The sequence below is a fragment of the Canis lupus genome, chromosome 1, assembly GCF_003254725.2.
Source record: "Canis lupus dingo isolate Sandy chromosome 1, ASM325472v2, whole genome shotgun sequence".
NCBI classification, from domain to species: domain Eukaryota; kingdom Metazoa; phylum Chordata; class Mammalia; order Carnivora; family Canidae; genus Canis; species Canis lupus.
In genome coordinates this window covers 29,356,581-29,373,775 of record NC_064243.1, presented here as the reverse complement: position 1 = coordinate 29,373,775, position 17,195 = coordinate 29,356,581, and the positions used below count along the sequence as shown (strand labels likewise).

The following is a 17,195-nucleotide window of genomic DNA, read 5'->3' as shown; positions in this document are numbered from 1 at the left end:
ACAAAAATGGTTTACATTGCTTAGTTTCACAAAGTTATCCTTGCTTAAATGTTTTACAGGCTGTTTGCCTTTGATTTTTATAAACTATAAGGAGACAGCAATATGACCAGATGACTAAAGCTCAGCAGATATGGGGGGGGGGAGAGGAGAAGGGGAGGAAGATATATATATATATATATAAAACAAGTAAATTATAGTCACTGATGCTGAGAGAAAGCTGAAGCAACTTGATAAAAAAAATGTGTGGGCTATGGTGTAATGGCAGTCAAGGTCTGGAACTCCACTTAGCAGTTACAGGATCCTGCACAAGTTACATAATATCTGAGACTGATCCCTCATTTCTAAAAGAGAAACAGAATGCCTACTATGCAGGGTTGTCTAAGAATTTAGAGTAATAAAGTTTCTAACACTTACCATGGTCTCTAGCACAAAGCAGATACTCTAATATATGGTATATGATAATGCTAAAATTTTTAAGTCTGTTTTGCTTACTTATGTTCCCAATTCTAAATCATACTGTCATTTAGGTACATTTAGCAAATTTTAGACAATTTTTTTTCTGATTTCTGTGGAAGTTGTTTAAGAAAGATAAGAATTCAATTGTTGGCGGCAATGAAATGCAGAGGTTAAAAATGGGGGCTCTGAAATTCCAAGGCTTTAGTCCTAATCCAACTCAATCATTTGGTCCCTGTTGATGTTTAATCAAGTTACTTAACTTCCCTGGTTCTCATTTTCCTCACCTGTGATAAAATATTTACCTTATCAAGTTTAAATGAGATGTGTTTAAAAATAAAATAGCATACCCATGATTAGAAGTCATTTCTACTCCTATTAATAATACCATGAATAAAAGCAAATATTTATTATTGAGTGCTTACTATGTGCCAGATGATAGTCTAAACATTTTGTTTGTATTAACTTTTTAAAACCATAGTAAGTGAGGTAGAAATTTTGATAACACAAAAAGCAATTTTTGTAGCACTTTACAAATGGGGAAACTGAAGCTGGTAGAGATGAAATAATATCCTCAAGATAGTAGGCTGTGGTATCAGGATCTGCAACAAAAGCCCAGGCAGGCAGGCTCCCCAGCCGGCATGCTGCCTCCTCAGGTTGGAAGAGACCTGCCAGACAGCCAACGTCGGCTGAATCTTGAGCAGTTCTTTTTATTTAGATGTTTTTTCAATAAATTGAGAGGAAAAAAAACCTCACATACATTCATGCCACACACGACATACTATCATATCTGCCCCACAGTTATCTTAGAAATGAAAGTAACAGGAACCCTTGGGTGGCTCAGCGGTTGAGCGTCTGCCTTCAGCTCAAGGGCCTGATCCCTGGTCCGGGGATTGAGTCCCACATCAGGCTCCCTGCAGGGAGCCTGCTTCTCCCTCTGCCTGTGTGTCTGCCTCTCTCTGTGTCTCTCATGAATGAATGAATGAATGAATGAATGAATGAATGAATGAATAAATAAATAAATAAAATAGAAAGAAAGAAAGAAAGAAAGAAAGAAAGAAAGAAAGAAAGAAAGAAAGAAAAAAAGAAAGAAAGAAAAGAAAGAAAAGTTGAAACCTTTATTTCCAATCCCATTCCCCATCTTCCTTGCCCAGAGGTCACCACAATCATGAACTTGGCAATCCTTTAGTTTGTGCTTTTGTAATACTTTCATTACATTTTTATGGATTCATATATACCTACTATTGCTTTATTTGTGGGATTTGTAATTTTTTATTTACAAATATCATAATCCGGGACGCCTGGGTGTATCAGTGGTTGAGCGTCTGCCTTCAGCTCAGGAGTGATCCCAGAGGCCTGGAATCAAGGTTCACATCAGGCTCCCTGAAGGGACCCTGCTTCTCCTGCCTGTGTCTCTGCCTCTCTCTGTGTGTCTCTCATGAATAAATAAGTAAAATCTTTAAAAAAAAATACAATCTTCCTACTTTTAAAAAAAAATTTGAATACAGTTGATACATGTTACATTAATTTCAGGTGTACAACATAGTGATTTCACATCTCAATACTTTATGTTGTGCTCAGCATAGGTATAGCTGCCATCTGTCACCACACAATGCTACTACAATACTATTAACTCTATTCCCTATGCTTTGTCTTTTATTCCTGTGACTCATTCACTCCCCAACTGGAAGACTGCATGTCTCACTCCCCTTCACTCATTTTTTTCATCTCCCAACCCTCTTCCCAGCTTCCTACTTTGAAAAAGTTGAAAACCACTCTTATAGGAGAGAGTAACTAACATTTTTGGGTCTAGCTAAATATGGTAGGGATGGGAAGGAATGAGAAATTTCAAAGTACCAAATGGAAGCTGTTCAGAATTAGTATAGACTAAAACTTCAAATAACTCCAGGGACCCTATTATAGTCAATGTCTAGCCACCAGTCAGTAAAATTTGTTTCAAAATTCTAAATAGCTTTGATAAAATGATCTCTAGGCTTTCCCTAGCCTTCAGAGTATAAAGCAGGCTGTAGATGTCTAGTGTTTGGTTTTCCCAGCAGTACACTTTGTGTAGGAAAAGCATCCTTTTCTCACCATGTGACTCTAGAAGGACCTATGGTTCAACACAGCTGAGCACCCAGGGACAGGTCCAAGCATGACCAGTCTTAGTATCTTCTTCCCTGTCCTGATCACAGCTGGCAGGTTAAAGGTAGATACCTGGGATTTTTTTTTTAATCATAACTGAAAAAAATAATTTCATTACCTCTCAGGGTTTACAAGTTGTAACACTGAGGAAAACATGGCTGCCATATGTGTCACTGTTTGGAGAAAGCCAGCTTGCAGAGTGAAGTCAATAAGCAGAGAAAAGTCCAGATTAAAGACAGAAAATGTGTCCTGCAGCTGTTCAAGTACTCCTTCCCTTTCTCAGGTTGCTTTTCAATAAATTCTATGAAGAAAGTCCATTACCTATAGGTAAAGGAGACCCCTTACTAGCCTGGAGGGAGCAAACGAAATTCCCCTAAAGCGTTAGCCTGTAAGAAGCCTAGCCCCAGAGAAAAACACTTGATACAGCACAAGGCTTCCACTAAAACATAGGAAATACTTAAATGATGTATGTCAGCTTTCAAAAATTTATATTTAACATCAAGTCAAACTATAAAGTCTGCTACCGGATTGCCTGGCTAGCTCAGCAGTTGAGCATCTTCCTTTGGCTCAGGTTGTGATCCTGGGGACCCAGATCAAGTCCCGCATTGGGCTCCCTACATGGAGCCTGCTCCCTCTGCCTATGTCTCTGCCTCCCTCTGTGTGTGTGTGTGTGTGTGTGTCATGAATAAATAAATAATCTTAAAAAAAAGTCTGCTACAACCACAACTAAATCACTGTTTAAGTTGAATATGCCGTGTTCATCCTAATAATTACATTTTATGTGTATGTGAATGGTTTAGAGTATCAAAACATTACAATGAACATGGACAAGACCATGAGAAGTAACTGTTATTCCAGCAGCATTATTGATAAGTCTCACAAAACATAATGTTAAACAAAAGAAATCTGACACAGAAGTATAAAAATAGGCAAAATTATTCTATGCTACTAGAATTCAGGACAGTAGTCACCCTGGAGTTGGGTGGGGGAGCCTCTCAGAATGCTCTTTCTTGATCTGGGTTACTGGTGCATGGATCTACTCACTGTGAAAATTCTTTGCACTTAAGATAATGCACTGTTCCTTGTATTATATTTCACTAAAAGATTAAGGAATTGAACTACTAGGTATTTATCCAAAGGATACAAACAGCAATTCAAAGAGGCACCTGCACTTCAATGTTCATAACAGCAATGTCCACAAGAGCCAAACTATGGAAAGAGCCCAGATGTCCATCAACAAATGAATGGATTATATATATCCACACACACACATACATAAAAAGAATGAAATTTTGCCATTTGCAATGACATGGATGGAACTAGAGGATATTATGCAAAGAGAAATAAGTCAGTCAGAGATTTCACTTATATGTGGAATTTAAGAAACAAAACAGATGAGCATAGGAGAAGGGAGTGAAAAATAAAATAAGATGAAAATGGAGGTAAGAGACTCTAAACTCTAAGAAACAAACTGAGTCACTGGAGGGGAGAGTGTAGAGGAAAGGGGTAACTGGCGATGGGCATTAATAACAGATTGATGCATCACTAAATTCTACCTCTGAAACTAATAATACAATATATGTTAACTAAATTGAATTTAAATTTAAAAATTTAATTCATATATATATGTAACATATTCATATAACATATATGTAGAAAAAAAAAGATTAAACAACAAATCCTGGATGAGTAGCTACTACATATTTCTCTGGGACAGTATTTTGGTTCCTTACCATCATATTTAAGCAACATTCCCATACACAGACAAGCCATGGCCTGGGTTGTCCCTTGCAGTTAACTTAAATGACACAAAAAGGAAAAACTGCTCTGAAGAAGCTAAGCATTCCATTTACTTTACAGTCACTTCTGTTGCACACATTTGGCAGTTCATCCTCCTCACTTTGTTTTCCAGGTAGGAGAGACAGCTTCTGACCCAATGGTACCATGACTCATTCAACTCTTAGCCACTGGGATATCTGTATTCACATTGTTTTTGTTTTTGTTTTTGTTTTATTGCATTTTCCAGACAACTGGCCTTTCATTGTCAGCCAGACATCTACCAGGGCCCTGTGATAGTGTCACGGACCCACCTGAATTACCAGCTTCTCTTATCAGTTGCAGACTTGCAGTGGCAGCAGAACCAGTGAATCTGAGCACACAGTATGCAATAGGAAATGTTGGCTGCTACTATGTCCAATTTCAAACCGTGGCAGGTAGGAGGAAGGTAAGTAAGGAGAATGAGGGTCAACACCGAATCTACAATGTGAAGAACTGAGCAGCAAAAAGGATACATATTGGGTCCAAATAGCTGAATTGAACTGAAATGCCAGATGCTTATCAAATGTAATATGACTTTTTTCTTAGAGTAGAATGAAGTGTGGTTTTTTTGTTTTCTGTTTTTTGTTTTTTAACTACCGGACCCATTCATTCAGGCTTGGCTATGACTTATGCAATTACATGGAGTCTGTAATAGCAGTAACTTCATTTTCTTTGTTCAAAAAAAAGTCTACTTCATATTAATGTTCTTTATGTAATGAGCTCAAAAATTCTTCCCTTCTATCTCATATAATTTAAAAATATGAACTCTGTCCTATTATCAGCTTTCTTGAATTAGACAAAATGCAATATCCTTAGATAACTCTGCTTTGGAAAGTAAATCTAGATCAAGTCTCTAAAAACTACCCCTTTTTGGCCTGTCTTAACTGAACCAATGATAAAAATTTACTTTGAGATTTGCAAACACCATCTAAATTTGAAGGTGACTAAATACTTAGAAGGACTTCAGGGCTATATTCTCATGTATTATTTTAAAATATAAACTGCTCTGAGCAGTTGAGTGGCATAATTAACCATATGTGTGCCACAGGATTAGACATAAAAGTACCTCTTGACTGCCTATCATATAAGCTTCTGCCATTTATTATTTTCTTAGATATTTTATTTATTTATTCATGAGGGACACAGAGAGAGAGTCAGAGACATAGGCAGAGGGAGAAGCAGCTTCCTCACAGGGAGCCTGATGTGGGACTCGATCCCCGAACACCGGGATCATGCCCCCGGATGAAGGCAGATGGCTCAACCACTGAGCCACCCAGGCATCCCAACTTCCGCCATTTATAATATTTGGAAAAACAAATATTTTACAACCATGAAATGTACAGTTGAGATTTCTTAATGTAAAGATTATGTTTCATAAAAAGCTTCTGTCTGTAAGCAAGAAGACAAAGTCGGAAAATTAATAAAGACCATAGTGTAACTCAAAACTGAGGACAAAAGCAACTAGGGCATTCTCAAACTACAGAGACCACTCCCTCTCTGAATTCAGCACCAAAACCATTCTGTCAGTTTTTTAAAAGGAGATGAATATTAAAACAAACATGCAATTCCCATTATATCAACAGAAATAAACTACCAGTTTGGCATCTCGAACAGAGCTAAGCCGAAGACTAGAACAGTGCTTTCTAAATGAGGCTGATCATTAGATTCAGCTGGGGTCATTAAAAAATGTGCCTCCCAGAGGTACTTGATTCAGTAGGACTTAGTGCCAGAATTCTGTTGTTTTTTTAAAGCTTCCCCAACAATTCTGACAGCTAGCCAGATTTCAGGATCACTGGCCTCACATGGTGTTACACAGCCATGCATTCCAGATCCTACCCAGAGCAAGTTCCTCAGAAGAGTACCGCAAATTCCTACAAGCACATACACATGCCATGGTCATTCAGATGTTCCTCAAATATGATCTGTTCTCACCAGCTCCCTCCCGTTTCTTTGTTTTCCAGGTCTCACCTCTCAACTCTTAGTTGTTCCTAGGTAGCAGCCTGAACAGTATCTCCTCAGGGAAGCTTCCCTGACCAGCCTTAGCTATGTTTCCACAGAATTCTGAGCACACATGTTAATAATAGAAGGCAACACTTACAGAGCTCTAACTCTGTGCCAGGTACTGTGCTCAGCCATTTGCACACATTAACTCACTTAATCCTCCTTAAAACTCCACGATGGAAGTATTATCATCACCCCTGTTTTCCAAATGAGGAATGAAGAGTCAGAGGACTGAAGTCAGGTAATACTGGTGAAAGAAGAGTTTTGTCTCAGTCCAGCTCGAGTCCATGTTCCTAACCTCTATACTTACTATTTACCTCTTCAAAGAACTTCACACTCCTTAGCATTATCCACCGCTATAATTTTTTTTTTCCTTAGAATCTCTCTTTTCCACTGGATTATAGCTCTAAGAAGACAAGAACCCTGTTTTCTTCTTCAATGTATCTCCAGTGTCTTTCAATGTATCATGCAGAAAACAGTGGACATTCACTTAATATCTGATTCACTGCCCATGTCCCTCTCAACAATCAAAATTGACCTTAGATATGTTTTTAAAATCCTAGTAAGATGGTTACTCCCCATATCTTAAATAATAGCAATAAAAAATATTTTAGTGTTTGCTTGTGTAAGGACTTGGCTATGAAAAAGAATACACAATACACATGCCCTATAGGAAATGTATGAAAACAAGTAAAGAAAATATGCAAAGAAGTTCATTTGAATCCTAATACGTTGTACATAGCTTGATAAGCAAATTTTCTCATCTCACTCAGAATGGCAAAAGCACAGTGAGAGCTTCAGAGCTTGCCGCATCTTTTACTGTACCACAAACCCTCCTCCTGTAGAACAGAAGAAAAAACTTTAAATCTTTTCAACTTTATTAAGTAGGCTACTATTTGAAAATCATTATGGAGATCCCTGGGTGGCTCAGGGGTTTAGCGCCTGCCTTCAGCCCAGGGCGTGATCCTGGAGACCAGGGATTGAGTCCCAAATCAGGCTCCCTGCATGGAGCCTGCTTCTCCCTCTGCCTGTGTTTTTGCCTCTGTGTGTGTGTGTCTCTCGTGAATAAATAAATAAAATCTTTTTTAAAAAAATCATTATGAAGGAATAGTTCAGGAAAATGGCAAATGCTTAATAAATAAAACTTCCAATGAGTTTCTAAAATGATAAAAGCTGGCAGAAAAATGGCTTTACTTTATCCAACTTTTAAAAAGAAAGATATTTTATAGCTCACAGATCCAGTGCTTGGTTTTCATGAAATCCCTTTAAGGGTTGATGTACATACAATTCAGTGAATATTGGCCCGTTGAACATATGGAGCCACTTCCACCTAATCACTATTCACTCTTTCCATTCTTAGAGTCTGAGTTTCTCATTTCCCATTCCCAACTGTGGGAGCTCTACTGGGCCCAAGCCAATCAACATTTACATGCCCTTCTCCTAGGCACAGTGATTAGTTTAGAAACATTCACATGGACCATCAGATGGGAGAAAATGAAACTTTTCTAGATGTCTGAGAGGGATTCTCGCACTTTTTCCTACTGGACAGAAACCAGAAAGGATAGAGGGGTTAGAGCTGCTGCCATCTTCCTTTCATATGATGCTTGATCCAAAACCAACTCAACAGTATACAGAAGAGATGGCAAGAATATCCTCTAAGTCTTACATCCAGCCATGTGTATAAAGCCAGATGTAATTCTAGACATTTCAACTATGCAAGCAAATAAATTATCTTCTAAGTTAGGGTGGTTAGGTTCAGAATTTCTTTGACACTCAACCAAAGAGGTCCTGGCTAATATGACCACTATTTATATTTATTTCTAATAGAACACATGAAGATAATGTCATTAAACACATAATCTTTTCTTCTATTAAACCAAATGGACATTGTGATGGTAAAAGACTGTTTACATACTGCCTATTTACAATGTGCAGATAGTTAAGTTTTGTGATTATATTGCTAACTCTCCACACAATGTCTTTTCCTGCTATTCAGTTCCATACCATTGAATATTCTGTATGCAACATCCAAATTCAATATTATGTACACCATGCTAACACAAAAGGCCAATCTAAAAGGCCTTATATGTGTGTGATTCAGTCCAAATGAAGGCTAATAAACACAATTTTGCCTGACAGTTAAAAGCAGATGTATTAGTTCAAGATTTTGTCACCATCAGATTTTATATTTGGTCAAGGTCATAAAAAGAGCAATGATTAAAAACAAGGAAGATAATTTTAGAGCCTTATATAATAATATACATTACCAAAATTACATACAATAGTAAGGTAAAAGAATTTTTTTAAAAGCCTATCAGTAGTTTAAGGAGTTTTACTTAATACTTTTCTAAATGTGTAAATTATACTCATTATTAATTCCAGTTTATTATGAATGCTGCCAATTAGAGCTCCCAGCAGACAGGTCTTCACTGCTTCACTAGAAGGGAAGTATGTCTCATTTTGAAGATGGATCTATTTTATACCACTAATTCCATCCAGGGTTTGAAATGACTCCTTTGAATCTGTAGGATATTAGACCAAAGAGCCTCCCCACTCAAAGAAAATGATGCTAATGTCAATCTAATTCACATCCTTAAAAGAATTTTATTTGAACTTGCACTAATACTCTCTGAATTAGGGCTTTTCACCTATAGTAAAATTATAAACATTATGATGAACTGTTGTCATCATACAGATTTGATTCACTATTAGCATGAAACTCATTAACATTTACACTAAATTATAAGCATAAAGATAACTCAAGTTATATAGGTAAGCTAAAGGATTAGTTAATTCAAATAAGCATATCAATATTGCTATCACTTACTTATTACACACCCAGCCTTACAATTAGGTGTGCCACAGAAAAATTTTAAGAAATCAAACAAGAAATTTAGGCTTTGAGAAGGAAATGTGCCAAGGAAAAATATATTACTGGTCTCATCCCAAAAGATTTGGGATCTCAGGAAAGATTTAACTCAGGTCATGGATAAAACACTGTGACTCAGATAACTTAGAAATTTTTAAAATAATAGTAATAATCTTATATGCATACTGTTTTTCACTCTAGAAAACCATGTTGTTAATTTTAATCATTAAACATCTTTTGGCTTAACTGAACTTCTATACACAGAATTTACTATTATCTTGGAATCTAAGAAATTGCTTAATATAATGGACATATTTATATACAATTTACCTGAAGATTTCCAGTTCTGAGCATTTTCAACCTAATAATACTTTAAAATTCAGGGATATTTGGTCATTTTCAATTCTTAGAATAAAAAAATAATTACATAAAAGGAAAGGATTTCTTTTTTTTTTTAATTTTTATTTATTTATGATAGTCACAGAGAGAGAGAGAGAGATGCAGAGACATAGGCAGAGGGAGAAGCAGGCTCCATGCACCAGGAGCCCAATGTGGGATTCGATCCCGGGTCTCCAGGATCGCGCCCTGGGCCAAAGGCTGGCGCTAAACCGCTAAACCGCCTCGCCACCCAGGGATCCCAAAAGGAAAGGATTTCTGTGACATTACATCACATTCAACATAGTTCAACAACTGAGGGCATTGATATAGTTTATTAGCAAGTAAGGAACAATTATCCTACTGATTGCCTCTTTGGAGATGCTGGATAATTAAATGAGGAGACAATGTTAGACACACTCTACCTGCTCCTCTAGCTATTTTCTTCTCTCCTGCCCCAAAATGACCAAACTCCACAAAAAAGCTTCCACTTCTTGATCTCCCCTCAGGACTCTTTATACAAAGCGTCAGCAAACATTTTCTGTGAAGGGCCCCACAGTAAGTATTCTGGGGTTCAAGGGCCATTCCACCTCTGCCACAGCTCTTCACCTCTGCCACTATGGCACAAAAGCAGCTACAGACAGACAACCTGTAAAAGGGTGTGCATGGCTGTGTTCCACTACGACTTTGTTTACAAAACTTGTCAGTGGGTCATTTTGATTTGAAGGCAGTCATTTGTCAACCCATACTCTAGTCTAAGGTTTCTTCTATTTATCTAAGGTTTCTTTCCCAGGGGCTCCAATTGACTGGAAAGGCTTTAGTTACCATGTATGAGCCAATGACACGATTTAGTTATGAGGCTAGATTTCTCAGCTCTAAACTCAACCAATTCCTTGACAATCCCGTGTGTGCCACTAGCTGAGTGTGTTCTAAAACAAAACTTTCAAACATATTTCTTACCTCAGTTATGACATTAACCACCCACTGATTTATCCTTGGCAGGAATCTGGGAGTTACTCATCCTTCTCTCTTCACCTCTTGGACATCTTATAGAATCATTTTTAAATACTACTTGAGTCGGCCCAATTTCTGTCACCCCTTCTGCCACCATGCTTGCCCATGCCCTCATCTCTGTTAGTTAAATCTTGCACTCCTTCCTGCTCACCTCCCAACTATTCTCTACACACTGCCAGAATTAGTTTTTTAAATTTTTTAATTAATTAATTAATTAATTAATTTATGATAGTCACACAGAGAGAGAGAGAGAGAGAGAGAGGCAGAGACATAGGCAGAGGGAGAAGCAGGCTCCATGCACCGGGAGCCCGATGTGGGATTCGATCCCGGGTCTCCAGGATCGCGCCCTGGGCCAAAGGCAGACGCTAAACCACTGCGCCACCCAGGGATCCCCAGAATTAGTTTTTTAAACCTATTCAGTGCCATGCCCATGTCCATAGGATAAAATCCAAACTTGTGAATCCAGTCCATGACATGTGATCTGGGCCCTTCTCTACTGCCCAACCTCATTTTTACCACCTTTTCCTCTTATGCATGGTCTCCCTGACCTTCTTTCAGTATCTCAAATATGCACCAAGTTCTTAACTTTTGGACAGCCTATTCTCTGCCTGGAATGGTCTCTCCTTCTGTGCCATGCAATGCCTCCTATTTTTCACTGAGCCAACTCCATATTCATCCTAAATGAAAGCCAGAAACTTAACAAGCATGGATTGTTTTGACTACCAAAAAACTTAAATGCATATACTAAAAGTAAATAAATAAACAACATAAAATAAAATAGTTAAAAGACAAACAAAGGGATCCCTGGGTGGCGCAGCGGTTTGGCGCCTGCCTTTGGCCCAGGGCGCGATCCTGGAGACCCGGGATCGAATCCCACGTCGGGCTCCCGGTGCATGGAGCCTGCTTCTCCCTCTGCCTGTGTCTCTGCCTCTCTCTCTCTCTCTCTCTCTCTGTGACTATCATAAATAAATAAAAATTTTAAAAAAAATTAAAAAAAATAAAATAAAATAAAAGACAAACAAAAAGTTGGGAAAATATGTGTATTTTCAGAAGACTGATCCCCAAAACTAAAGACGAGCTCATGCATCAATACAGAAAAACAACAAACATCTTTCAGTAGAAAAATGGGCCAAAAACATGAACATGAGACTCACAAGGGAAAAACAGTAATGGTCAACAGACATAAAAAATACTCACTATCCCTAGTAATCAAGTATGCAAATCAAAACAAAAATTAGGTATCATTTTTCATTCATCAAATTGGAAAACATTTAAAAGATCAAGGAAGTGCATTTATTTATCATTTCAAGGTCTAAATCTTAAAATAGGAGATCTCTGGGTGGCTCAGTGGTTTAGCGCCTGCCTTCAGCCCAGGGCGTGATCCTGGAGTCCCAGGATCGAGTCCCACATCAGGCTCCCTACATGGAGCCTGCTTCCTCTGCCTCTCTCTCTCTGTGTGTGTCTCTCATGAATAAATAAGTAAAATCTTAAAAAAAATAAATCTTAAAATAACTATTAACATTATCAGATTCTCACTATCAGAATTAACTGGTATCATCAGGACGAAGAAGGTTGTTGTTATCATTTGATTAATCTATAAGGTGTTGCTGCTCTATAATCAACACTTTTGAAAGTCATTAGTGTCATATAGGATATTTTATGTATATACTCCCCAAATGATCTCATTTAATAAACCCTCACATTGGAATACCCTGAGACATTGGTTTATCATTCCTACTACTTGTTCACCAAGGTGGGGTCAAAGTGACTCGAGGAGGCAGCCTACCAGAGCAACCCTGCCTTGTCTATGCCAATTGACATTGTTCACCTTTGTTTCATTTCTACATTTTTCACAGCTTTAATGGCATGCAGTACATTACACAAATTATCCAGAAGAAAAATGACGCAACGTATGTTAAAGTGTCAGCAACTTTCGGAAAGAAATAGTACTCAGAAAATTCTTTAGCCAAATGTTTACTGATGATGGATCAAATAAAAGAAACATGGTGTACCTCTTTTTCTATCTTAAATTAGTTTCAATTCCCTAAGTTTAAGTATATAAATTTATATGTATAATTCATAAAATATAATTGGTGAATGTTCTTTTCCATCAAGTCTATTTAAAACTAGAGTCTAAGAACTCCCTCTGAATGGCACCATGATTCACTCAATTCAACTATAATACTAGATGAAGGCTACTAAGAAATTTCCATAATAAAAAGCTGTTTTATAATAATATTTTCAATGGGGAAATGAATTTGGGATGGGGCAAATTTTATGAGAAAACTCATAAAATTATTTTCCTGTACAATTTCAACAACAAAAATTTTATAGCTATAATCATATAAACTCTAACATCAGGGACGGGGGTGGGGTAGGGTGCATGTTGCTCAGTGGTTGAGCTCCTGCCTTTGGCTCAGGGCATGATCCCGGAGCCACAGAATCCAGTCCCACATTGGGCTCCCCGCATGGAGCCTGCTTCTCCCTCTGCGTATATCTCTACCTCTGTCTCTCTGTGTCTCTCATGAATAAATAAATAAAATCTTTAAAAAATAAATAAATAAAAATAAAACCTAACATCACTAATCAAATTCAGTCTTTAAAGACATCTGACTCTTCCTCAAGAATATTCCCCCATAAACATTTTTTGTTTTTGTACCATACATTCTGGAATGAGAATAAAAATCTTTATGGAAGAATACAAGAAAAAGTTAACCATGGTTCTATGGAGGCAGAGGGGTGAAGACTTACTTTGCATTTGGCATGTTTCTGTACTGTTTGAATTTAATCACTATGCATACGGTAAGTCTAGAATAAGGCTTATCTGGGATATCATTTTTGTTTTTTCTTTATAAATTTTTTTGAAAGTTACAAAAGAAGCAAAATAATAGTGATGATTTGACTTTGTCAATCATCACAAATATTTATCATTAATTAGCACATATTAACATTCTTGTAACTCTTACTCAGACTTAGCAACCTTCATTCTGATAAACCAAGGATAATGCCATCTAAGCAAAGCAATTCAGTGGCTAAACAGCACAAAGAATACTACTGTGATCCCTTTTCCTTCCAAATCTCAAGTCCACAGCGCCACCTACTGGGAAAAGCAGAGCCACCATTCACCACAAGTAAGGCTTTTTTGGTAAATACCAAATTATTTACCTGAGGCTGAAGCAAAGCAACCTGGGATGTGAGGAGACCAGATTGTGCTATAAATGACACTTTCATGGCCTCTAAAGGTGCACAAAGACTTTCCAACAGTTGGATCCCACTACAAATAAATGAATAGATCAATTACTTGGAGGCAAATTCAAATTTATGTTTATATATAATACATACAAAACACTACATATATATGTATATATACACATATAATAGACATACATATCTCAAGGATTTTTTAAAGTCTATTTTCACATAAAGCAAAATGGTATTTAAAGGGCCAAAATAATCAATCCTGAGCTAGTGGTTAGTTTATAGCCAAAAGGTTAAAAATGCTTAAATTCTAATAAATGCTTTAACATAGTTTTTTGAAAAGAAAATTAGTTGTGTAATTGAAAGATATAAAAGTATGTTCTAGAAAAGAAAAAAATTCAAGGGAAGCTTTGGGGAAGAGAATATTTGGTTTTAAATACAGTAATGATGACATACCAATTTGACAGTTTGATCCCATGAGCCAGACACTACAAGCTGTTCACCTCTGGTTTGGCTCCAATCAACACTATAGACCTAAAAATATTTTAATGTGTCATTTAGAAGGCAAAGGAGCATTAAGTTCAATATTACATTTTGTCTCTTCATAACAGTGATAGCCAGTAGAACAACTAATTCACCTCATTGAAAGTCCTACAAATCTCAACATGGTGCCTGAGAAATGGAAAGTCCATTTTGTCTATTCCTCCAGACATACTCCTTACAGATAAGATTCCATTTGGTTTTAATAGAATTCTACAGATTATTTCCAAACCTCCTTCACTAAAACAAATCATATATATTTTTAACCTACCAACAAATCACTGTTTGCAGCACCCTGTAGAAATGTCAAAGCAGATTAGAAAGTTAGTCATCTAAAAAAGCTTGCCAGGTCAGTGTTTATCAGAAAGCATTAAAATTCAATTAATATTGCTATCTGGCCTTTCTTAGAAAAAGCTTATAGGAACCAGGTAATCCTTTCAGATCTCTTGGTAAACAGCTTTAGTTATCCAATGCTGCTATTCTAATCTATGCTTTACTGCTTTTAGTGAATGATTTCAAATGAACCATTTAAAAACTTATGGAAAAAAATAAAAATAAAAAAATAAAAATCTTATGGAAATATTTTTATTGTCATTTTATATAATAGATTATATATAGATCACTATTGTAAGCTAAGTTCTACAAAACATGTGCATAATTATTCTTTATTAAATTAAAGTAGTCCTGAGTATACATCACTAAATATGACCAGCCATCAGATTTTTCTGAATCTTAAAAATTCTTGCTACCATATTATTTATGTAGGAGGCAGGAGTGTCTGCAGTTTGCTGTACCTTAAGCATGGGTTCCCTGCTCTCTGCTGTCTTGCACTATGTACAATGTACTATGTACCATGCCTAGCCATATTGGAGTCTCAGTTTAAAAAAAAAAAGTAATACTGATCCTGTTTCTGTCTAAAACTTTACAAAGTTTTCTAAAACTTTCACAGATTTTTTGAATCATGATTTTTAAAAATATTGCATTGACATTATTTGACTACTGAATTTTGGGGGTCCTCCTGAATCATGTACCTAAGATGAGACCCTCACCCACCCTATCCTAGTCCTGGCTCTGCTGCTGTCCATATTCACGCAAAAGAGAGAAGATCAGGGACGCCTGGGTGGCTCAGTGGTTGAGCATCTGCCTCCGGCTCAGGGCATGATTCTGGAGTTCTGGGATCGAGGTCCCGCATCGGGCTTCCTGCATGGAGCCTGCTTCTCCCTCTGCCTATGTCTCTGCCTCTCTTTCTGTGTCTCTCATGAAAAAATAAATGAAATCTTAAAAAAAAAAAAAAAAAAAAAAGTGGGCAGCCCGGGTGGCTCAGCGGTTTAGCACCGCCTTCAGCCCAGGGTGTGATCCAGGAGACCCGGGATCAAGTCCCACGTCAGGCTCCCTGCATGGAGCCTGCTTCTCCCTCTGCCTGTGTCTCTGCCTCTTTCTCTCTCTGTCTCTCATGAATAAATGAATAAAATATTAAAAAAAGAGAGAGAGAGATCAGCTGGAACACTGAAGAAACCACAAGCCAGCAACAGAGAACAGCTCATATAGACGGGGCAGCAAAAACCAAAGAGCTGCTGTGGCCATCTATTGGTTATGGGTGGAAAAAGACAGACTTGGAAGTAGTCACAGAAGATCTTGAGAGCTCAAGAGTTTGATTTTGTCCTGTAGGCCAGGACAAGGCAAATTTCTTCTGTAAAGAGCAATAATTCAGGGCTTTATAGAACATTTGGTTTCTGTATGTCAGCCTGCTAGAGCAAAAAAGTAGCCATAGATGACGCCTGATGAGTAGACAAAGCTGTGTTCCAATAAAACGTAATTTACAAATCAGAGAGTAGCCTAGGTTGGGCGCTGTCCCATGAGTAGTAGTTTGCCAACTCCTGCTCTAGTTTGATGTGAACAGTCAAAAATAACCATAATAGCAAACCTTTATTGAGCATCTACTGTGTGCCAGATACTGTTACAAGCATTTTACATATTTTATCTCATTAATCTTAACTCCTCTGAAATATTGTGCTAAGACCCAAAAAGTTTAAATAAATTGTCCAAATTCCTACAGCTAGTAAGTTGCACAGCTGAACTCTGTACCTCAGCAGCCTACCTGCTGAGTCTACCCTTAATCATTACACTAGGCTGTCTCTATACCACACTACTTCACTACTTGAGGGCACTGTTGAATTGGGATGACCTTGGGCTACAATATTAAGGAAATAAAAGCCTGCCCTTCACTGGTATTGCCCTTCATCAGAGCCCAGATTGGTTCCATTTTGTTTTCATGAATGATCCATATTCAAGAACTTAAAGCCTCTGTCAACTTAGTGAACTCCTGTTCACCTGTCTTTTATGAAACAGGCCTCCCCTCAACAAAGCCTTTGATGACTGAAATGCTTCCTTTTGTGCATTCCAACAGCATTTTGTACCTAATTACAATTTAACATTCACCATATTTTACAACAACTTGTGTTAAATACCTGCTAAAGTCTAGAAAATCCACCATGAGAACAAAACCAGCTTGTATGTCTATGCTCATTGCAATATAATAAATACTCAATAAACGGGAGTTAAAATAATGTACCCAATTAAATTTATCTTTACAATCTGCATCACTAAGGTATTATAAAGAGCTACGGTTTTCATTTCAGAGGACAACTGAACAAATATAACTAAAAACTAAGACCAACATGTCAGATTTTACTGCCTCTACAGCATGACATAGGATTTGAAAGCTTATGACTTCTCATCTTTTGAAAGTGCAAGAGCTCCCACAGGCTCAGAGAGAATGCAGGCC

At 37.4% G+C, this 17,195-nt stretch overlaps 1 protein-coding gene across 3 annotated transcripts in view; it reads right to left on the bottom strand.

Annotated features, from left to right (window-relative positions):
- The window catches only part of PEX7 (peroxisomal biogenesis factor 7), an 86,283-nt gene that overhangs the window by 56,661 nt on the left and 12,427 nt on the right, over positions 1-17,195 (bottom strand). For all 3 annotated transcript variants that reach the window (XM_025422380.3, XM_025422379.3, XM_025422381.3), the window contains exons 4-5: positions 14,327-14,404; positions 13,838-13,946 (exon numbers count right to left, since the gene is read on the bottom strand). In XM_025422380.3, coding sequence (XP_025278165.1) covers positions 13,838-13,946; positions 14,327-14,404 — 187 coding nt within the window. The remainder of the gene's footprint in view (positions 1-13,837; positions 13,947-14,326; positions 14,405-17,195) is intronic.